The sequence below is a fragment of the Panulirus ornatus genome, chromosome 4, assembly GCF_036320965.1.
Source record: "Panulirus ornatus isolate Po-2019 chromosome 4, ASM3632096v1, whole genome shotgun sequence".
Taxonomy (NCBI): Eukaryota; Metazoa; Arthropoda; class Malacostraca; order Decapoda; family Palinuridae; genus Panulirus; species Panulirus ornatus.
Genome location: NC_092227.1, coordinates 68,671,244 through 68,695,615, shown reverse-complemented (window position 1 = coordinate 68,695,615; position 24,372 = coordinate 68,671,244). Strand labels below are relative to the sequence as shown.

The 24,372-nt window shown below is 45.6% G+C and overlaps 1 protein-coding gene across 1 annotated transcript in view; it reads right to left on the bottom strand.

The window, feature by feature from the left end:
• Positions 1-24,372, bottom strand: part of Ac3 (Adenylate cyclase 3) — a 241,859-nt gene that overhangs the window by 204,059 nt on the left and 13,428 nt on the right. The window contains exons 5-7 of the mRNA XM_071691805.1: positions 15,443-15,570; positions 7,459-7,617; positions 1,693-1,831 (exon numbers count right to left, since the gene is read on the bottom strand). Coding sequence (XP_071547906.1) covers positions 1,693-1,831; positions 7,459-7,617; positions 15,443-15,570 — 426 coding nt within the window. The remainder of the gene's footprint in view (positions 1-1,692; positions 1,832-7,458; positions 7,618-15,442; positions 15,571-24,372) is intronic.

Sequence of the window (24,372 nt, the reverse complement as noted above, 5' to 3'; positions counted from 1 at the left end):
GGTGAGAGGAACACATTACTGGCTTGTGCTGGTGATGGGGAACACATTACTGGCTTGTGCTGGTGATGGGGAACACATTACTGGCTTGTACTGGTGAGGGGAAGAACATAAGACCGGTAATCTTGGGGTGGGAAGTGAACACAGACAACATGTGCACGTGAAAGGAACGCAGAATCAATAACCTGTACTGGTGAGGAAGTCAACACTGACGACTTGCACTGACACAACAGGCTCACGTTACTCACGTACTGGAGGTCGATACGAACCTTAATGTGATGTTATGATGGAGGGAACCTGTACTTCAGCCATTACTCTCAAAGTAAGGTTGAGGGAAGGTGGGGGTGGAAAGAGGCAGCAGTGGTAATGATAAGCATTATCCAGCACCGGTGTACTGTAGCAGCAGCAGCAGCAGCACTGGACTGGTGTCTGGCAGTGGTTGAGGAAAACAGCGTAATAAGGCTTGCGAGGGTGGAAGAAATATTGTATTCATGATCTGTACTGGCCAGAGGTAACCTGCATGCGTGGCTTGTACTGGGAGAAGGTATCAGCAGAAACGAGAAGATATTGTTGGTCTGCACTGGGGGAACATTGCTGACTTGCTCGAGAGAGAGAGAGAGAGAGAGAGAGAGAGAGAGAGAGAGAGAGAGAGAGAGAGAGAGAGAGAGAGAGAGAGAGAGAGAGAGAGAGAGATTCTTACCGAATTGTACTGGTACACACGTGTAAAGAACCGCACTATCAACTTTTCTGATGGGTTAAGCACAGTGGTGGGGACCAGTACTGGTGGGGTAAGCACAGCAGTGGGGACGTGTACTGGTGCTGAAACACAGTAGTGCGGAGCTGTACTGGTGGAGAACACAGCGGTGGGGACCTCAACCGATGGGAGAACACAACAGTAGGGATGTGACTGGAGGGGGAAACACATCAGTGGGGTCCTGGACTGATAGGGGGGACACAGCAGTGAGGAGTTATACAGGTGGGGAAGACAACACTGGGGCGTTGTACTGGTGAGGGGGATACAACAGTGGGGACCTGACTGATAAGGAACACAGCAGATGGGAGACACAGCAGTGGGGACCCGTCCTGTTGGGAGGTCAGAGCAGCGGGGGACCTGTTCTGGTGAAGAACACAGGGGTGAGGAGTTGCACTGGTGGGGGATACGGCAGTGGGGACTTGTACTGGTAAGGGGTGTTGGGGGCAGGGGTCAGAACAGTAGCGACCTGTTATGGTGGGGATCACAGCAGTGGAGGACCTGTACAGATGGAGAATAAGAACAGCGGGTACCTGTACTGGTGGGGGAACACAGCAGTGCGGATGTGTACAGTTGGGGGAACACAGTTTTGCAAACCTGTGCTGGTGGGTGAACAAAACTGTGGGGTCTAGCACTGGTGGAGAACACAGCAGTGGGGAACCTGTGTTGGTGGGGGAACACAGCAGTGGGGACATCTTCACACGCCCGTGTCTCCTATTCACCAGCAGGGCGCCCTAATCTCACTCACCGGAAGGATATTTTTTGAGGTCTTTGGAAGCCGCGTCTCTGTCTTCTTTACCCATTCACTGAAGGGATCCTTCCCTTGAGCCAGTGAAAGGATCCTTTTTGCACACACCTACCTGGAGGACGCCCTTCATACTAACTCACTGAAAGGACTTTTTGTTGCCGTAACCAACATGGAGACCCAATTTCTCCTAACTCACCGGGCGTAGGACCTTGGAGATGAAGTAGGTCTTGAGTCCTGCAGCTCTGAGAGCGTCCTCGCGTTTCTCGCCGTAGGCTGGCTCCACCTCGAACTCCGTGCCGATGTACTGCAGGGTCTTGTTGCTGATGTGCACGCGCCTGTGGGGGACACCAGAACCACTGACTAACTTGGTCGGACGGTGGAGTGGAGGGGAAGGGAGGGGAAGGGCATTTAATAGGAGAGCAGGAAAGTTCCAGAAGGGATGCTAGAACACAGACGGGGTTCCATGAGGGTTACCAGGACACAGAGAGGTTTCTACGAGGAAGATTGCCAGGAGAAAGGAAGAGTTCCAGGAAGGCTGGCAGGAGAGGAGACGGACTGAGGAAGGCGTCAGAACAGGAGGAGGATTTCCTAAGGGCTGCCAGGATATAAGGAGGGCACAAGGAAGGTTACTACGATAGGACAAAGTGTAAGGAGGATGGCAGAACATGACAGGACAAGGAGTGCAGAGGATGCTAAAACAACTGGAGGATTCCAGGAAGGTTCTAGGACACAGTGTTGGGGACACAGGTAAACATCATTAAACCTGGATATACCAGTAGATACCACAGAGGGAAGCTGGATGCACAGGAAAAGACGAAATAAAAAGAACAGTCACACATCATGAAGTACACACGTTCATCCTAGTAATTCGTTATCATAAGTTAGCGAGAGAGAGAGAGAGAGAGAGAGAGAGAGAGAGAGAGAGAGAGAGAGAGAGAGAGAGAGAGAGAGAGAGAGAGTGGGAGAGAGGGAATGGGCCATCTTTCTCAGGCCATGAGGATTCACCATGTGAGACCAGTCTAATACATACGAGGACTGTTGTGTTGCTTGATGACATTCAAACATCAACTATAAGCTAAGAGAGGATCAGGTAATGGTAAGCTATCGAGAAAATACAACATACACACAGCAACATGTATCAAAACCAACTCGTCTACTTTTCAGGGATTTTCACATAATGGAAGACAACCGCTGATACAACAGAGGATAATTGTTGACATGAGAGACACTAGTTCACATAATATGATACCCGTGTATATATATATATATATATATATATATATATATATATATATATATATATATATATGAAAGACAAATAGCGATATATTGGGAGAAATGTTGATAAAGGGGGAAAAAGTGTAGGCGACAAGATAGAACCCTGAGGAACTCCACTGTCTATAACAAAAGAGGGATGGGCTGCTCCATCAAGAATTACGGAGGAAAACTAAAAGAAAAACCTTATAGAGATGAGATCCTGTGACACGCTTTATTATTGCCAAGGGCCGCAACATGGTATCTCACAAAATCTCTCAGGAACGATGATCAGACCTCAGGACAATACGAAAGGATATATCGCAAGTGGAGCTTGCCTTGCGGAAGCCATTACTGATCATCAGAAAAGACTATGACATTCAAACGTTTAAGGATGTGGGAGCTGAAGTGGGATTCACCAAATTTGGAATTAGTGAAACACAGAACAACAAGACGATAATTAGAAGGGTATGAACTGCCATCTTTCTTTATGATAGGCTGTCTAAACATATGTTTGGAAAAAAAAGGAAAAATTTTGGTTTTTAGTCAAAAGTGAAATAATAATCCTCGCTTCTACCATCACGTCGGCCACCACGTTCAACCCGGGTGAACATATGTGTCTCACGCTGGAGGTGAGGCGGAGGGAAAGTGTCACCCAACGACCGCACAATCATAAAAACTCGAGACTAGAAATCCTAAATTAACTTCGTATTTCAAAGTGGATACGGGAAAGTGAGGACCCCCTTACCTGCTTCGGTTCATCAGTTGGTGAGGCGGGGAAGCCGGGAGTTAAAGCTGAGAGAGGATGATGAAAGGCTGGGAGTAAAATGGAAAGAAAAGCTCCGAGAACAGGAGGGAACAGGATTCTTGGACAGGTGAAACAAAGACCTAATGAAAAACAGTGGCGAGGTCAGTGTTGCTGTGGGGCTGGGGCTTGGATGACCTGGGTGAGGTCAGTGTTGCTGTGGGGCTGGGGCTTGGATGACCTGGGTGAGGTCAGTGTTGCTGTGGGACTGGGGCTTGGAAAACCTGGGTGAAATCAGTGTTGCTGTGGGGCTGGGGCTTGGAAGACCTGGTTGAGGTCAGTATTGCTGTGGGGCTTGGTACCTGGATGACTTGGATTCAAGATGGAAATACATTCAAAGAAACAGCAAGGGGAGAGAGTGGATGTGGTGAGGCGGCATGATGCATGGGATGAAAAAAAAAAAAGAAATGGAAATAACGAGAGGAGAGTTACACAAGAGATGAATAAGGCAGAAGGGAATTTTGACCTCCCGACCCCATAACGAGGACAAAATGGAAAATGTCCTTAAGAAAGAGTTCGGGTTACACCACTACAGAGCTGCTGACACAATAGACACATATCCTGGGGTCACATCAAATACACTGGGTCACATACCTTAGGAGGGGAGGGGGAGGGGGTCATACAAATGAACTGGGTCACAGATATATGGTGGAGTCACGTACATGAGCATGTAGTAAATACATGCAGTGGATTACTTGAATGCATAGTGACAAGTATAATACTCTGTTTCACCAGCACTGAACACAAGGAACGAGTCGAGAACCCTTACACGAACTATCCTATGACTGCTCACCACTGTGATGACACTCCATCTAGCCTAAGCAAACATTAAAACCACAAAACAAAACAAAAAAAGGAAACCAGACTGGTCCACCTTCACACAGTACATTGAAGAAAACTACATTCTTTCGTGACCAGTCCAGGTCCAACTCGTGAAGCACTCCTGACTCATTCAAATGAAATCCCTTCTCCTAAAGAACACACAAACACACACACACATGAGATACTACTAGAAAAAAAAGATCACCTACAAATCGACCTCATCCCTACCCAGGAGTAATGAAAATCGACACAAAATCAGTCCAGGAACAACTTCCCATCCATCCCTCACTCCCAGCGCTACAGACTTTGACAACATATCAGGCTTTCATATAACCAGACTTGTAGTGTGCGTTTCTTTTAACCTCCGTATGGCCCAGACAGCCAGATGCCTTACTCAGGGTTCGAAGCCGACCCGTGGCGTAAATACATTTGTCTGTTCATCGAGAGAGAGAGAGAGAGAGAGAGAGAGAGAGAGAGAGAGAGAGAGAGAGAGAGAGAGAGAGAGAGAGAGAGAGAGAGAGGATATTAAATAGAACGACTGAATGACTTTGTGAATCTGTGAAACACTAAACCTATTGGTATTTCAGTACTTTCTAGCATAAATAATGCATCTAAAAACTTGAAAAACTATTTCCATACAATATAATATATTCCGGCTTCCTTCAAAATATATCTAAAGTTTTAAAACTATTAATAAAAAGAACTACTTTAACATAATTGCCTCCATTTTTTCCTGTACTTATATTCCGACCATTGTAATAATATAACTGATTTTTAACGCTCAGACTCATATTTGCGGCACTCCGTCGGTACGTGATGCACAGTAACACTACAACTGCAGGTGTCGCCCACTGGGGAAGGTGTCCTCTCCATCAGTCGACAAAGAACTGTCTCACAATGACGATTCCTGCAGGAGGAAGAACGTCACACTCCAACATCTTTCTTGAGCCTCTATCATGTTTACACTTTTGGGTTTCGAAGTCACATCTTGACTGCCATTTACATCAAAGACAATTATTCATTTTCCTCATAAAATCATCGCGTGTTATAGCTCTCGTATATATAGTGCTACATATAGCTGTTCTAGTCTCAGCATGTGCAGTTTCATTACCAGTGATACCACCAGGTCCAGGAGTGAACCAAAATTCTATGCTCTGACATTTTTGCCGGTAAGGCAAGTTTAGCGGGAAGCGCTCACTGCGTTTCATGTTTGTTGGATAATCCCGCTTCTCTTGGCAGTCATATTTTTTTTTTTTTGTCAAATCGTCGTTTCTAGCTTCAGCCACGAAATATAATCAAACTTCTTTAGTCGCCCCCTGCAGGTTCTTAAATGCTCACTGAATTGTATTGAATAATCTTTCAAGTTTTCTTTTTGCAGGACGGTTGTGTCTTTACGACCGATATAATTCATATATGTTTCCAAGAATAACACTCAATGTGGCAGCTCTGCTGTACCTTCCTGGCTGAGAAGCGTACACACTTAAAGACATTACTCTTCACGCCTTCAAGTCACCTGCTTGGCATATATCATCACGGATCGACCTTTTCTTCTCTCCATGAAAAAGAAAGAAAAAAAAAAAATTGAACCCGAGTGACTTGCCTTAACTTGTGAGGTAATTTCCACAGGCACGGGAGCCTCTGTACCTCATTCAGAGTAATCGAAAAACTTTCTACCTTCCTCCAGCAGACGTGACAAGTTCCTCGCCACCGACTGCCCAAGTTGCCTCACTTTTGTCCTCACATAATGGACGCTGGGAACTTGTTAACTATGGTGTGAAAATAGCACTGGACTATTACCAATGGCCATCATATCTATCTATCTATTCACCTATCTCTCTCTCTCTCTCTCTCTCTCTCTCTCTATATATATATATATATATATATATATATATATATATATATATATATATATATATATATATATATATATATAGAGAGAGAGAGAGAGAGAGAGAGAGAGAGAGAGAGAGAGAGAGAGAGAGAGAGAGAGAGAGACAGAGAGTTACCGAACTTTACCTCCATCTAAAGTGAAAAATCATCTTTGGTGAGGCTGTATTATTAGAGCACAGCCTCATTAAAGAACTCATTCCAGAGGAGTCGCCTTACCCTGCTACTGGACGTGACGCAGCCATGGGCTGTAGGACCGTCTAGAATGACGCCCTAGCCTAGGCCATGTACCCATTTTATCGACCAACCTCTACCGGTGGATGAAGAGCTGGGTTGACTGTGAACCAAGTGTCGCAACCAAGATTCGAACCATGAGCTCGACCCTGGTCGTCTTCTGCGTCACAGTCAGAAAAGCTAGCCCCTACACCACGGAAGCCCCTTAATCTATATCATAATGAAATATATATATATATATATATATATATATATATATATATATATATATATATATATATCATCAAGAGTCAATAAGACACATGACCACACAACACAAGAGCACACCAAAATCCTACCATCAGTACACACTGCCACACAGCACCATCTCTCACACGTCCACTCCACACACACTCACTGACCAAGGATATGCGACAACACACACACACACACACACACACACGAGACCTTCGTACATAGAGCAATAACATTCCCACATCAAGGGATCACAGTCCCACTTCGAGGGTTAACAGTCCCACATAAAGGCAGAAGGGTTCTACATAAAGGTATATCAGCACGACAGCATGGAGACAGGAACGTTCTACGGGAACACATATTAGTCCTACATACATACATACATACATACATACATACATACATACATACATACATACATACATACACACATACAGGCTGTAACAGTGAGCGTCCTGCTTAAGAGTCCCGCCCGCTGCTGTCACACACCCTTCAGTAGTCAAGTCAGCAGCCACCTGTGAGCCTTCACATGAGGCACCAGGCGTAACAGGTGGCACTGCACTATCTGTGAGCCATCACAGATGGAGTACCAGCTGTGAGGCATCACTGATGGGGAACCAGCTGTGAGCCATAACAGATGGTACCAGCGGTGAGCCACCTATGAGGCCACAGTGGTCAGCTGGCGGGGGCAGGATAACAGGTGGTGAGAGAGGGAGAGAGACCTACCCTGGCTTGCCGCTGCTCTCCATCTTGTTGGCGAGGACCACGTCCTTACTGTACACGTCGAACTGCCACTGTCGCTGGCCCAGCACCCCGGCCAGGACGGCGCCCGTGTGGATGCCCACCCGCATGTCCACCGTGCACCCCGTGGTCTCCCGCACGTACCTGCAGAACACGTGGTCAGTGAGAGGTTACCTGGCTGCTGGCACCAGACAGGGTAGAGAGAGGTACCAATCAGGGGCAGGTGGTAGGGGCAGCTGGTGTGAGACAGGCGGAGTCAGGTAGTGGGTAAGATGCAAGGAGGAAGGTGATGGGGTGAGATGCGTGAGGGCAGGTGGTGGGGTCAGGTGCGTGAGGGTAGGTAGTGGGATCAGGTGCGTGAGGGCAAGTGGTGGGGTCAGGTGCGTGAGGGCGTGGGGTCAGGTGTGAGGGCAGGTGGTTGGGTTAGGCACAAGGTAAAGATAGATAACACAAGACCTAATGGTCTATGACGAGGTTATCTGCTGGAAGACAATGATACCATCCGAACTTCCTAATCTGTATAAATGGAGTCAGGAGGCTCCATCCCTCCCACATATAAAAATGGAGACAGAATAGTAAAGCAGAAGGCTCCTACCCACACACCACTATAGATGGAGACAGGATAGTAAAGCAGAGGGCTCCTCCTCACCCACAACTATAGATGGAGACAAGACAGTAAAGCAGTAGGCTCCTACCCACCCACCACTATAGATGGAGACAGGATAGTAAAGCAGAAGGCTCCTCCCTACCCACCACTATAGATGGAGACAGGATAGTAAAGCAGAAGGCTCCTCCCCACCCACCACTATAGATGGAGACAGGATAGTAAAGCAGAAGGCTCCTCCCTACCCACCACTATAGATGGAGACAGGATAGTAAAGCAGAAGGCTCCTCCCCACCCACCACTCCCTCCGGCATAATCGCCATCACCAGAAGAGATTATGTAGGAAAATGGTGTAACGTAGAGAGAAGATACTGGACAGGAAATGAGATAAGAATACATAAATGTTACTTTCGACACACCCCCCCCCCCCCCCTACTCTATAGACGGAGTACTGAAACCTGAAATATATAAAGAAAAAAGTTAAACGTGTTTAAGTTGTTATTCAAGACAGGATTATTTAGTGATAATCTAATGAAAATAATTGTTCAGCTGTGATTTAAGTGTCTTGATAGTCTTCGTCTTGAGAGCATCAGGAGGTAGTTTATTCCATTAGTCTAACTCGTAGTTTATTCCATTAGTCTAACTCTATTGCTGACAAAGAACTTTTGCTGAAGTTTAAATTAAATCTTCCCTTTAACTTCAAGTCGTGAGTTGTACTGTTAAAGTCACTACGTATTCTGACGACGTCTCTGACTCTATTTTATAGGCAATGATTTTACATCTCTGAATCTTTCGTTACAAGGTTTTTGACAGTGTCAGAATCAGTTTTGCTGCTCTTCTCGGTATTAATTCTAGATTTTCCTCATCTTTGATAAGCACTGGTGACCAGCAAACAGCAAACTTTTTTTTGATCAACTTTATTCCAGATTACTGTTTCTCACATCCTTGCCTAAAACCGAACCAAGACTAATAGGTCGAGAATATAAGACATATTCTTCATCACTTGAATGTCCCTCGACGTCAATAGTATTTGTGAGACATCATAAGGTCACCCCTGTGTCTGTCTGTCTGTCTGTCTGTGGAGACATTCTTTTTAGCATAAAGAAAGAACAACACATGACATAAGCTTAATATCTACATTATACGAGTCCCTTGTGAAGGTGATTGACCCATTACATTTTAGTGCACGTAGATGCATAAATTTACATATGAATTAGGAGAAAAATTCATTTATCTTTTTAACTTTTGTACCACACGAGTAGTGCTGAACGACTCGAATGTCACAACATTTAAATATAGTCAGTATAAATACCATGTCATACAAAGTTTCCCCAAACTGATCATTTGTTTGTTTACTTCACATCGTGACACCAGGCAATGTAAAGAGCCTCTTGTGCTGTAAAGTGGTGCTTCATTCACAATGCTTCAGGTAACACGGCACAAGTCCTCACCGTAGCATTGATATGTGACGCATTCAAGTGATTACCGCTGGTAAGGTCTGGGTTATTTCCCTTCCATATTCTGGGAAGGAAATCATGAAAAGACTTTATCATGTGTAGTTTTTTTTTTCTGAATTCGTCAGTCCTACACTTAATACTTTGGTCCAGTTTACAAAACGTAATATTCCGATACAACTACGTTTGCTCCTCTAGAATTTCTCATGTAGTTCTATTAAAAAAAAATTAAGCAAAAATGTGCAGTAAACCTGGTGATATTATGTCACCCTTACCAGAATTTTACCGACCTTGCAAAAATGCTGGTTAGGTTCTTATTTATCTTTAAGTCCGCAATCTAATTAAGTATCATCTCGCCTTGGATTATGAATGACCCGACTTAAAAAGTAATTTTCTGTCAAATCGATGACCTTCTTCCACAAGAGGTTGTTACCAGTTGAGAAACCTCTGCTAATGTGTGTTAATATCTCCCACCATCAATGTCTCCTGGCGGGATGCTAACAGCTTCAATCATTTTCTTCGTCGTCCTTCAACAGAATCTTAGGCTCGCAACGTGAGGCAGTATGATCTTCGCTCGCCATCTGTATATCTGGTAACGCAGATGATGGGGTGGGTTGTGGAATGGGTAGTGCAGATAGTGGTGCCTTAAGCAGCTGGTGATGCAGGGATGTTGGTGGTGGTACAGGTGGTGAAGGGAAGTAAGTGGTGGAAGAAGTGGCGGTTGTACAGGTGGCAGTGGGAAGCAAACGGTGATGGCAATAGTGGGGAGCAGCCAGTGGCAGTTGTAGGCAGCTGGTGGTGGTGGCAGGAGTAGGGAGCAACCGGTGGCAGTGGTAGGCAGCTGGTGGTAGCAGTATTGGGGATCAGCCGGTGGTAATGGTAGGCTGCTGGCGGTGGCAGCGGCAGGGGTTGTTGATGGTGGCAGTGGTGGGGGCTGTTGGTGGTGGCAGTGGTGGGGGCTGTTGGCGGTGGCAGTGGTGGGGACTGTTGGTAGAGGTAGGCAGCTGGCGGTGGCAGCGGTGGAAGGTGAGAGGACGGGTGAAGGCGCGGCAGATGGGACGGCAAAATACACTAGAAAGCCATTCAGAGTCAGAGGTGAGCTTGAATTGGATCTGGTAATTTCTATTCAGACTTGTGTAAGCTGGCTCTCAGCCCTGCCTCGCGCCCGTGCTGGGCCACCAACACTGGCTCAGGATGTGTGTGTGTGTGTGTGTGTGTGTGTGTGTGTGTGTGTGTGTGAGAGAGAGAGAGAGAGAGAGAGAGAGAGAGAGAGAGAGAGAGAGAGAGAGAGAGAGAGAGAGAGAGAGAGAGAGAATGACTAGAAATTCATGTCGGTTAGATGATAATACAGAGTGTGATTTTCAGTGGTGTAGGTGGGATGTCAGTGGTATACACAGGTGGGAAGTGTCAGTGATATAGATGTAGGTGGGGAGCGTCAGTGGTGTACTTGGGGTGTGGTTAGCAGGGGAGGAAGACAATCAGCAGAGTATGTAGGTAGGAGGAGGCAGAAGCGTAGGTGTGGCGAGTCAGCAGTGCAGGTGGGTCGAGTCAGAAGGGTAGGTGGGGAGGATGAGCAAGGCAGATGGGGAGAGTATGAAAGGAAAGTGGAGAGGGTTAGTAGGGCAGGAGAAGCGTCAGGAGGACAGGCAGAAAGTCAACAGGGTAGGAAGAGTGTCAGCTGGGTAGGTGGGGAGAGCAAGACGAGGAGGAAGAGTGTCAGCAGTGGGCAAGAGTCAGCAGGGTTTCAAGTGTCAGCAAACGAAACTTAACTGTTGCTTTACACCATTACACCATCATGTTAAGTCTCGTCACTCTGATAATGCCACTCTCCATACTACAAACTCACGTTCCCTTCACTTCTCGCTCTTTTTCTCGAACTGAACTTCTCTTAACTCGGACTCCTGCAGAACTTCGAAATGGGGAAGCAGTATTTTAGTTAACCTGAACAGTGCATAAAATGCAGTTTCTTCCTACAAATCTTTTCTAAATCTCATTAGTTTCCAACTATCAAACTTCAAAATATTACGAATCAACTTTCAAATGAAATTTACTTGGGTATAACCATATCCTCAACTCTATCCAGGAAGCCCAAGAATCTCTAAGCAATGTAAAGTTGCCATAATCAGTTTCCTCGTGAGTGGCTATTCCATATTCGCCCAAAACTGCTTCCACATCTGTGGTGGCTCCTCAACCACCTCTCTTAGCCCGAGTGGAATCAAAATGACTCCAGCTCATCATAGCTCTCACCTCCCTTCGACAACAGCAACAACTTTCCATCTGCCGTGATGTTGTCGCTTCTCGGCCTCTTGGCTTAGATCAAAGTGTCGTATCAGAGTAAGTGTAGCACCTCTCTCCTAGCCACTAAAGGTGGAATGGGACAGGTTGCTGCTGTCGCCTCCCATATCTGTGTGGTAATCAGCCATACAAGGACTGAGGAGGATGATACTACTTTCCTTCCTCGATGATTGAAAGGTGTGGATTTTCTCCCTTACTTCTCTCACACACTATTTCCCTGTCCATCAGAGATGGTCGAGATTAGGGCAAGTCTATTTTGATGATGGCATGTCGCTTGCTATAGAAAAAAAGTGATAAAAGTCATGTTGCCAACACGGGAGGTGGGAGGAGGCAGGAGGGACCGAGAGAGAGAGAGAGAGAGAGAGAGAGAGAGAGAGAGAGAGAGAGAGAGAGAGAGAGAGAGAGAGAGAGAGAGAGAGAGAGAGAGAGAGTGTTGTGGCAGAGTGGGGACAAAGGCAAGTGGTGGAAGTCTGAACGTTAAGAGTGTGAGTCAGGCGTCCGTGAAAGGTTGGCAGATTAACACCAACAAAAATATACCGAGAAACTTTGAAGGAAAAAAAGTCCATTTCACTTCCAGTTCCATTGAAAGAAACTTAAAAGAGATTCTTTCTATCGACAGAGGAATGTAAGACGTGATGGGAAGGAAAATTTACCGGGCCCCAACTCGACGCCTCAGATGGATTGGTTAGTTGTTACAGCGCAGGGTGGGAGGCACCTCAGCTTACCCCCAAAAGATAGGTGCTCTTCTTAGCCATGTGACTGGCTCATGAGATAGCATTAGGAGGCGTTGGATGCAAAGTTGTGCCGACTTCTAAATCCTAAACTGATGTTACGTTAACAGGATGGAAGCTGCTGTGTGTGTCAGTGTAAGCAACACGGGTTTAGGAATCAAATCTGCACATGAGAATGACAGACATCATGCGAGGTGATGGTTGATGACGAGGTTCTCTGTGGTCATCATGCTACTTGTAGTGGAGACAGGATAGCAAGGAAGAAGGCATCTCCCAACTCACCCAGCCCTCAAGCTCAACACCCGATAGAGAAAAAGTTAAAAACGCCACGTAGTATAGAGAAAATATACTACCAATGGAATTTTATAGGAAACTGTGATCAGTATACTAATTTGATTGCTGAGTTCTGACTTGCTCTTATGAACATTAAAATACTTTCCTTCCTAAAAGAAGACAATTTAATGACGACAGAAACCATCACAGTATTTGAAGGAAATGAAACTCTTGTCATTCATTGTATCTGGCGGGGGAAGGTATATATCCAGTGTTCTGCAACTCAACAAATGTAAAAAAATAAAACTCACAGCGCACGTAAATCTCCCTCATTTTCATTCTATATTGTTGCTTCTGGTTACTAAAACTTTAAGGTGAAAAAATATGTGCTTCGTTTTCAAAATCATTTAGTCTTCTGACAACTGCTATCAGATCTCTTGAGAGTCTGCGCTTTGTGTACAAAGAATAGTTCTTGGTCTCCAATTTTTCTCTCATAATGTTCATTATTGAGTGTTGACACTAGTATTATTGTTGTTCCTCGAGTATCTACTAGTTTTGCCTCATCCTGGGTTAAGTTTGGTCACCAAAAGTGAACAACGTATTAGAAATGAGGTCAGTGGAGGGTGTTGTAATGAGTAAATACAGTGACCTTTGATATAAATTTTGCTTGTTTGGTTGTTTGCTTTAGTTGACGTATCTAGGCAACGTTTTCGTAATTTAGGCCATTACCGATAATCATTTTGAGGTCTTTTCTTCTTATACTTCTAAAAACAGCTAACTAAGCATTTAATGGTCATGATTCATACTTCTGTTGTGACTACACAACTCTGCAGTTACTTGAAGTCCATTTCCCATGAGTCTGAGCAGAGCATGAAGTTTGTCTATAGCGCTTCTAATTGGCTGGGCTAAAAGTCCTAATCATACCATCGGCTTCTTTTGAAACTCTAGGGGTAGAGTCCTGTCTGGAGGTCGCTGATACAAGTGGCGTGAAGCATCATGGGTCGCAGGAGTGAACCTTGCTGCACCCCACTCGTCACGTGAAGTCAGTAGGAAGCTTACCCGTTAACACCTTCAAATCCAGGACACACATCTGTTATGTGTAAGAAATAAATTTTTCTTTTTCTTTTCTTGAGAATTCAGCCGCAGAGCAGATGTCCTCGAACTGTCGAGAAACTTTATCCGGTCCTGCAGTTTCCTACAAAATTTCCATGGCAGTATGCATGATACTATTTCCTTATTCTCTCATCCGCTTCTTGCTGGCAGTTGAGCCGGAGGGAGAGGTGGGTGGGAAGGTGCTTTCGTCTTTAATATAATGTCCTTCACGTATACCACGTATTGTTTACTGCGTGTGAGCCACTCAGCTAACCATGCACTGGTGTGTGTGTGGGAACACTGTCCCGTAAGAGTAAACGTAACACAGAAAAAAAGGAAAAAATTAAATCTGGAAGGTAAATCGAAATAACTTTTCTCCCATCCCACCAACTTCACAGTCGCCTGCCCCATCCCATCAAGTTCCCAGTCATCTATTCAAGCCTTTCCCACTGCTAGAAAACTCGCTCGTAACTTACAAATGTTGTCTCCCTGTGGACGAGGAACATGCTGGGGGAAGGAGCGCCTGGTGTGTGTGTAGGTGGGCAGTGAGGGGCTGTTGGGAGAGGGCGGGATGTACATAATGGGCTGTACTACAAATACCTTCCCTAAAATCTACAAGTCAAATATGGCTTATATATATATATATATATATATATATATATATATATATATATATATATATATATATATATATATATATATATATCCACAGGGGGCCCTCTCGCTTTCCAACTCAGACCAACCCAAGCACCATGACGTCCACCCCGGTCACATCCCGTGATCTGAGAGGCTAGGGAAAGGCCGCTCCTGCACGGGTCGTGGGCAGCATCATACCAATCCAGTCAAGTTCAGAATATATCTTCTTCGACATGTACAGGACACGTGGGCTTGATGACAACGATATACCCGAGGTGATATCAATGGGAGGAGAGTCGAAGAACGCCTCATTCCAAAGAAGTCCATCATTTCCCTGCTACTGAAAGCAGCGCATGAACCTCTAGAATGGAGATCCTGAGTAACACCAGGACCCTTTCTTTGACCGGGGGTCCTGGGGCGATGATAAATACACAAATATTAACGTAAGGCTAAGGCAATACGAGGGTATGTTCTCCCGGATGTAAACAGAAGGTACTAACACACACACACACACACACACACACACACACACACACACACACATATATATATATATATATATATATATATATATATATATATATATATATATATATATATATATATATATATACTGCGGGAGATGGCGAATAGTATGAAAAAAAAAAAAATTATATATATATATATATATATATATATATATATATATATATATATATATATATATATATATATATATATATATATATATATATATATATATATATATATATATATATATATATATATTCACCCTCATTCTAACTCGCTTTATTGTGTATATAACTCTCTCTCTCTCTCTCTCTCTCTCTCTCTCTCTCTCTCTCTCTCTCTCTCTCTCTCTCTCTCTCTCCTGGCTCACTCACTTGATGGCGTCGATCATGGAGAGTCCCATGTGGACGCAGTTGACGGCGTGGTCGCTCCGCTCCCTGGGCGCCCCAGACACACAGTAGTAGCAGTCCCCCAAGATCTTGATGCGCAGCTGGTGGTACTTCTGCAAGACACGGGGAAGGGCACACCTCAGTACAGTACACAGTGACCCTGTAACACGTGGTAGTACACAGGCCTTACAATACAATGGAGTACAACTCAGTACAGAACTACACAGACCCTGTAACACGCGGGTGTACGCCTTAGTACAGGCTACTTTGTAACCCACAGTACGCGGTATACAGACCCTGTAACATTCAAGAACATGTGTACACATCTAAGTACATACCCTGTGGACACTCATATACTAATGGCCAGCATACGTGTATACCAACGGATACAGAGAGACATGGATACACAGTGAATCAGAGGAACACAGACACACGTTAACAGTGACATAGAAGAAGGGACGTATGCTAAAACAGATGAAAGAGATGAACACAGAGTTTGTAAGTGCACAGCTGTGGATCTGTGTACATACGTTTGTACGTGGACAGCTGTGGATATACATACGTATGCTTGTATGTGAACGCCTGTGGATATGTATAAGGACACGTGTTCAAGTAGATGCTCATGTATGTGTATACAAATGTCATTATACAGCCCTAGCCATCCCTTGTATAGGGCTGGGCTCCTATAACGACAAAAGAAAACGAAGAAACACTCCACGCTGGAGCAGGGTAATGATGGACGCCTTAGGAGAGAGGATGTCCATGACAAGATCTGATGACCCAAGATGATACAGCCTGGTTAAAGGTCACCTCTCGCCCGTGATGTGCCCACTGGCCGGCGGAGTCTGGTAACACCTAATGTGTATACTACTGAGAACGATGGTGGGGATGAGTCTTGAGCACGGAGGTACGACCCTCGAGTACGACGGTACGACCCCTGATGCACGACGGGACGACCCTTGATGCACGACGGGACGACCCCTGATGCACGACGGTATGACCCTTGATGCACGACGGGACGACCCTTGATGCACGACGGGACGACCCTTGATGCACGACGGTATGACCCTTGATGCACGACGGTATGACCCTTGATGCACGACGGGACGACCCTTGATGTACAACGGGACGACCCTTGATGCACGACGGTATGACCCCTGATGCACGACGGGACGACCCTTGATGCACGACGGGACGACCCTTGATGCACGACGGTATGACCCTTGATGCACGACGGTATGACCCTTGATGCACGACGGTACGACCCTCGAGTACGAAGGTACGAACCTTGATGCACGACGGTACGACCCTCGAGTACGACGGTACGACCCTTGATGCACGACGGTACGACCCTTGATGCACGACGGGACGACCCCTGGGTTATAATGGCACGATAATATGTATATACGATGGTCATAAAATCGTGTTGAAAGGGTCAGTCATATCCATATGATAATGTACATCTACCGTGCAAACATATGTACGTATGCAAGCAAAGTACACACAACGGAGTGGTACTGTAGCCTCTCGTCTGACCCAAAAACGTACCACCTCAAACGTCTCCTCCAGTTTCCTTACCTCTTGATAACGACACTCCAAACAAACTCCTCACTCAAGAGTAAATCTCCCAAAACCCATCCCTCCAGTTAACTAACCATTCCTCCAGTCAACAACCCATACCTTCAGTTAAAAAACCCATCCCTCCAGTCAACAACCCATCTCTCCGGCCAACAACCCGTGCCTCCAGTTAATAACTTAGCATTCCAGTCAACAACCCATTCCTCCAGTTAACAACTCATCCCGCCAGTGAACAACCCATCCTTCCAGTGAACAACCCATTTCTCCAGTCAACGACTCGTCCCTCCAGTCAACAAACAAGAACCAGTTACAGCATTATGTTGGGCCTCTTGCAGACTTCAACCATCATCTTATCACATTCCTCCAGTGACCAATTAGAGAAGAGATCGACCACAATGCTGGCTAATCACCAGCAACCTAAACTCCCTCCCCCCCGATAACCAATCAATAACGACTTCAGCCACGACGTTGGCTAATCAGCAGCAACTCGAATTACTCCAACATCCAATCATGAGACGAGACCCTCCACAATGGCAGCCAATTATCAGCGACCAGCACTCCTCAAATAACCAATTAAGAGCGAGACCCACCATGACGCAGCCAATCACCTGTATGTCACGTCACTCCACCAGTGAGTCAGGTGAAGCTTACATCACCATGCCAATCAGACGACGACCCTCTTCATTAAGCTCCACAATCATCGGTGACCGTCGCCACGCCAACCACATGACAACAACCAATCATCTACGAACGTCGTTATCATAACAAGAGCCGTGTTGTAGTTGTGGGCAGCGTCGAGGGATGCGAATCAGGGGGAGGTACGGGGTGGGGGAGATGTAATGTGTACCGTTAGTTTGGAGAGGGAGGGCATCAGTGTATACCGTCAGTTTGGAGGAGGAGGAGGTTAGTGTACCGTGAGTCTGGAGTGGAAAGGGTCAATGCACCGTCAGCCTGGAGAGGGAGGGGTTTAGCTAGACGTCAGCTCGGTGAGGTCTGTGTACAGTCAGTCCAGTGAGGTTTACTGTACCGTCAGCCGTTGGGTTGGCGTTTCGTGTACCGTTAGCCTAATGAGGGCGCTGTGGGCACTGCCTGCCTCAGCTGTACTTTCCATGCTCCTGTACCACTACCATCCTGTACGTAGCGCGTACCTGCTCTGTACGTAACCCGTAGCTGCTCTGTGTGTACCACGTGCCTGTTCTGTTTGTAGCACGTACCTGCTCTGTATGTATGTATTCGGCAGTTACAAATCATGCATTCAGTACCTGCTTTATCCCCCACACCTGCTCTGTCGTGACTTAAGGTTACGATTCAATATTTACAGTTGAATATCTAGAGGTACGAGGGAGTGGTGACATGTGTGGAAGTGGCGTCATAACTGTGCCATGCCAACGTGATTGGGTAATGTTCTTCTGGGTGGGACATTACGAGAAATGAGGTAGAGGGAGGAAGGGGGAGGGAATGGAAATGACAGCCAGGTTGGTGGGAGGAGGATGTAAGACAGAGCCAGCTGAGAGTATGGTGGTTGGAGGAGGTGGGAAGGGGATTGTATATAATCATGAACTTAACCATGAAGGATCAGACTGGAAGTTACTGCAGCTGGTGTCTGCAGATGACACTGTGTTGTTAGTTACACCTGGGAGTTGTACAGGATGGTGGACTGGTCCGATGATACATGCCGGAGGAGGAAGCTGGCAGTGGATGAGGAAGGAGGACACTAGTCATTTGGAAAAGGATGGAAGGTCCAGGTTGTCTGCGAGGACAGACTGCACGGCGAGAACTGGGAGATGTGGTCGTGGTTCGAAATTTGGGCGTGGGGTTGAGCCAGGACGACGGCAGAAGGACTAAAGCTGAAAATAGTCATGATAGGGAGGGAAACCTGAGAGTGACCCGTTATCTCCCGGGAATGAAAAACATTTAAAGGTGGAGCGTTCAGGAAGCTGGCACGAGGGAGGACATGTCCCAACGCTTGCTGGTCTATCGCTGCGAGGCTGTGAAGCCTACACGTTAGAACCGGAAGAACTGAGGGAATGAGGACTGAAGATGGGAGAGGGTTATGTGGCGCGAAGACGTCGTCAGAAAGGCGCATGCATGGTTAAGAGTCTGCTGAAGTGGTGTGGTGATGTAGAACGTACGGCAGATGATTGGTTGGTCGAGAGATATTACATGGTGCAGTAACAGGGACAGGGAGGAGAGGCAGACCGCGGGAGAGATGAACAGATGGAATGAGAGGAGTGATCAGGGTTGGAGGGGCGTGTCAGATGATTACACGGACGGTTGGGGATCTGATATATATTGGAAGCCACTTGTGTACCGAGGAGGTGTGTATAGTGACGCTGGTCTCGCATCAAACTACTGCGTAAAGTGATAAGTAAGAGGCAAGTGTACCAGTGAGGCAGTCCCTATTTCACCATAAGACACTAGGCAATGGTTAAGTATGAATGTGTGTGGGATGTCGTGGAGGCTGTGTGTAGTATACGTGATCCATTCCATTATACTGGAAATGGAGTATTGATAATAAAAGATAAAAAAAAAAATTGAGTTATAAGTTTCGAGAGAAAAACTGTGTTTAACACACACACACACACACACACACACACACACACACACACACACACAGAACAGAGGTACAAATTTTCTTTCTCGAGGGCTTGAGTGACGGACAAACGTACACCTGGAGGCCAGGCCTTAGATGAAACTGAAGAATAAGGTTAAGAGTCTGGAAGGACGTGGAAAGCCTGCCTTTTCATATGGGTCGAGGTCGTGGCAAACTGTTGGGAGAGTCATGAGAAGACGTTAAAACTCGGCGGTGTTGGGAAGGAGACGATCACAGACTGACTAACGTGTCGCGCATCAATGGCTTGCCCAGTAGTTACAAAGCCTAGCTAATGTGGCTGGCCGGGGGGCACACAAGCAGACACCTCTCCCGAGCAAAGACCAGAGCAATATCAACAGAGGGGGAGAAAGATAATGAATACGGCGGACGACGACAAATGGATCAAGTTCTGAGGTTCGACTGGGCGAGAGCTGATAAGTTGGATTGTTTTGGACACCACTTTGTAAACTTCAGGATACAAGAGCTTGAACTTCCCCCGATGTGAGTGCAACTTCTCCTTACGAGGACGGATGAATTTTTGTTATGATCGTACACAATTGTTGTGAGGAGACTTTCCGGCGCGTGAACAGGACTCCCAGTTTCTTTGAGAAAGAAGTATTTGTGGTAAGTGGGGCGCGCAAGATTATTCCGATGTTACGGTGACACCAAGGATTCTTTTCTTACTGTGATGAGTGTGGAATTACAGAGCGAGAACAGAAAAGTTGGGACATCTTAGGAAGAGAATAAGGAAGAAAACTAGTGTTCAGAGGCATCAAACACACCTAAGTTACTTCTGCCCTACTGAGACATTCTGTCCTAATCTGATTTTATAGAAGCAGCTGTGACGAGACGAGGCGTCCATCGAACACGAGAAACAACAGTCATGAAAGATGTGGAAGACAGCGGTGCTGAGTCGTCAGTCAGCACGAGTGCATCTGGTGATCTGAAGACGAGGGGAATACTGTCGGTTAAAAGGAGGCAGAGCACAGAGGGTAAATACTGCCTAATGAAAGTGCAAGACTGAAAGAATATTGACTTATTTGTTGTCCAATAATTCCTCCCGCCTTCTCATAAAGTTCACAGAAAATGCCACAAATACCACTAGAATCCCATGAAGACTAAGCGATTACCACAAATACCAGCATTCTACCACAAACACCAAAAGATTAGCATAAACACAAAATAATACCATAAACACCTCCAAGATAAATTTCCCATCAAGAATACTAATGTTTCCAGGTAACGTGATGATCAAACCTGGTGAAGTGTTGACATGTAAGATCACTCATTACTTTACTAGAGGAGGCTAAATGGTCTACTTTCTTGTACCAACAGTACACCAGACGACCCAGTTCCTCTACACAACGAGCAGACCAGACGACCTCTATATCAGCAGCAGACCAGACGACCCACTTCCTCTCCCCCACCACTCGTCGTCTTAGTCTCGGGACTCGGGCGTAGATCAATGGACGGGCAGACGAGGGCCTGGTCGAGGCCTCATTCAACAGCTGGAGGCTGTAATACGATACAGCGATATGGTCTGCTTTCGGTTTACTAATTGCGGCCATTGGCTGATAATCTCTTCTTAATCCAAGCCCTCGCTCTTCCTCGGGCTCTGATTGGCGGCTGATCTCATAATGAAAGCCTTTACTGTTTCGCAAGCTCTAATTGGTGGATGATTGGATAGTTTAATACGCAGGAAGGTGATCTGGGTCCGACAGAGAGTTAATTAAGGTCTGGAAACCCATGTCTTGGCGAATCGTCCCCAAAGTGAGTTTTTCATTTCATTCATCGAAATATTTACAGTTCATTCTCTCTCCTCTCCCAAGAGCTCTTGTCTTTTCAAAATGAGTATCCGGATAAAATACAATCTTGTCTGTTGCTTCCAGAGACAGGTTATAACTTCTTCAAACTCTGAAGAGTTTGGTCGGGGAAGCGTGGCTGACAACTGTTGACATATGACATTCCCGTCGGCGTTTTTAAGGTGATGGAGTAAAAGCTTTCGTCTTTCCCCAAGATGAAGACGAGTTTATAATGATTTTGTCCTTTCTTTCTTACCATGTCTCGCTGTGGAGAGAGAGAGAGAGAGAGAGAGAGAGAGAGAGAGAGAGAGAGAGAGAGAGAGAGAGAGAGAGAGAGAGACACCTGGAGGCAAGGAAGCAAGACAGGAGTCCAGTGAAGCTGCACAGAGGAAAACAGGCAAAATCCAAGGCAGAGTGATCAGGCATATCTACTACGGTCCAGCAGAAGGATCAGTAAAGTATAGAGCACAGGATTAATGCTGGCTGGCAAAAGCGAAGACTTGAAAGAGAACCAGAAACATGGAGGCTGAGGAGAAACGTGGGTGACACCGAAATTAAGAAAATTAAAGAAGGAAGGAAACTGAAAGAGAAAATCACTGATGATTTCTGGACAGATCATATCCTGGATACAGAGTGAAAAAACGAAGTAATGCTCATCAAAAGACTCCTATAGGCTACCGTCGTGCCGAGCGCAGTTTGTGTCGTCAAAGACGAGAAGAACTGGTGGACACAGTCAGGGCATAATGGCACTGCCAGCGTTGGCTACGGACCTTAACAATTTCTATGGTAACATAAACTGGGAAATGGAATTCAGTGGCCAGCAACTGAGGCGCTGTCGTGGAAGGGTTCTGTTATGTTTATAATGAAAGAGTGTAGGCACATGGATACCATTAGCCTCAATTATAAAAGGAAGGTTGAGAAAGGATCAGGAGCGGTCGATGCCAGATGTCAAAAAGCGAGGGAACTTCACCATGTGGTGTAGAGAAGGTATACGCAGCACTCCAGCGAGCCAATATTCATAAGAGACCAAGAAACAAGTACAGCTGGATAAGTAAAGGCGAACAAAGAAACTCTGAAACCATAAAACTAATGTGAACCAGGCAAGGGATAATTCAAAACTTTTCCATTGATTGATCAAGAATGATACAGTCAGTTAGAGAGATGTTAATCAGGGTGATAGATTCACACAGGGAAGAGTGACAGACGATGATGCAAGCATGTTTAGAGGGACTGAACGAGTGCAAAAGCTTTTCATACCGGAAGACATTATAGCCCCAACAACACCGACGTGGAATGGGCAGGATGCATTTGAGAGCCTTCAAATATTTAGATAACACATAAACAGAATACCAGAGGGTCTGGGCCCATCTGTGGTCCTGATGACATTGCTCCGGATGTAGTGAAGATGTGTGTGTGAGTGTGTGCTGAAACACTTGACGGTCCACATCAAGTGTTGCTCCGGATGTCACTAGAAAAAGGTAAGGCGCCAACGGAATGGAAGACAGCAAACATCATATATAATCAAGGAGAAAGGAGATAGGGAGGAGACTCTGGAGACAAGCTGCCCCAACGAGTGTGGTCTATAAGGTACAGAAGATAATGTCACAGAACAAAATGGATGACCTTTCTGCAGCAGAGAAACTAACCAAGAAGAAGACAACATTTTTTCAGACATTAATCTTAGATAACTACGAGACAGTGTGAACTCTTCTCTTAGATAGAAGAGGCTGAGTGGACTGTCTGTAATTGAGTTGCCAGAGAGCACCTGACACAGTTTCACATACTTAGTAAGCTGGACTTTCCAGCAGTACACATTATCTTGGTGGAAGTCTGCATGTCGGGGTAAGTTAAGGTCATCGGTGGCGTGCCGTTGGGTTCTGTCCTGGAACAACTGCTCTTCTTGATCAAGGTGAATGATTTTCCAGATGGACCGGACTCCTAAGTAAACATGTTTCGTCACGAGGGATGTAAAAAGCGAGGATTGCACAACTTGCAAGAGGTCCTAGACAATCTCCAAAATTGGTGTGAAACACTGCTGCTCAAATTTAACCCGAGTGAATGTAAAACAATAAAGATAGGACATAGTGAAAGATGGAACTAAGTTGCAGGAATCTGTTTGCGGAACGGACTTCGGAGTCCAAATCGTCCCTACCTTGTCGACAGAGTCTCACATTCGGGGAATAGTAAAGGAGACAAACTGTCTGCTGTGAAGCATTAGAATAGTTATCAATTATTTGGATATGGAAATACTCAGTAAACTCATCACATCCTCCATTGGGCCAAGACTAAATCATGCAGCTAAAGTTTGGCCACTACACTCAAAAAGGCACAAAGAACTAACTGAGATGGCTTAGAGGAGGGCAACAAAGAGAGTACCTGTTTTAAAGAGCTGAGTTACAGGGAAAGGTTAGAGACCTTACACTGGTCCACCATAAAGGAAACTAAAGTGAGGGCGAACAAATCAAAGCCTTTGAATTTCAATGCAGCTTGATAAGGCAGACAGTGAACAACTCTTCAAAAGATGTAAATACAGAATAAACATAGGCCATACCAAGAAATTAAGCAAGAATCTTGTTAGAAAAGATGTAAAGAAATAGCTTTATAAGAAGAGAGTGGATATATGAAGTAAATGGAGATGAGAAAAGGTGATCGTGGACAGCACAGCAGAGTGGTCAAAAAGGTTGTATGATAAAACTGATTAAGTGATGGGGTCCCACGAGTGTAGAAACTCCTTCCTCGTTCAGCACAAACAGGAAATTACAAATATGCACTTGATGAAACACACACACACACACACACACACACACACACACACACACACACACGCACGCACACACACACACACACACATGATAATATCTTAACACAGTGGCTCAGTCTGTGAATCGTCATTCTTATTCATCATGCCAGCTCGTCAAATGGACTTATTCACGAGCCAATCA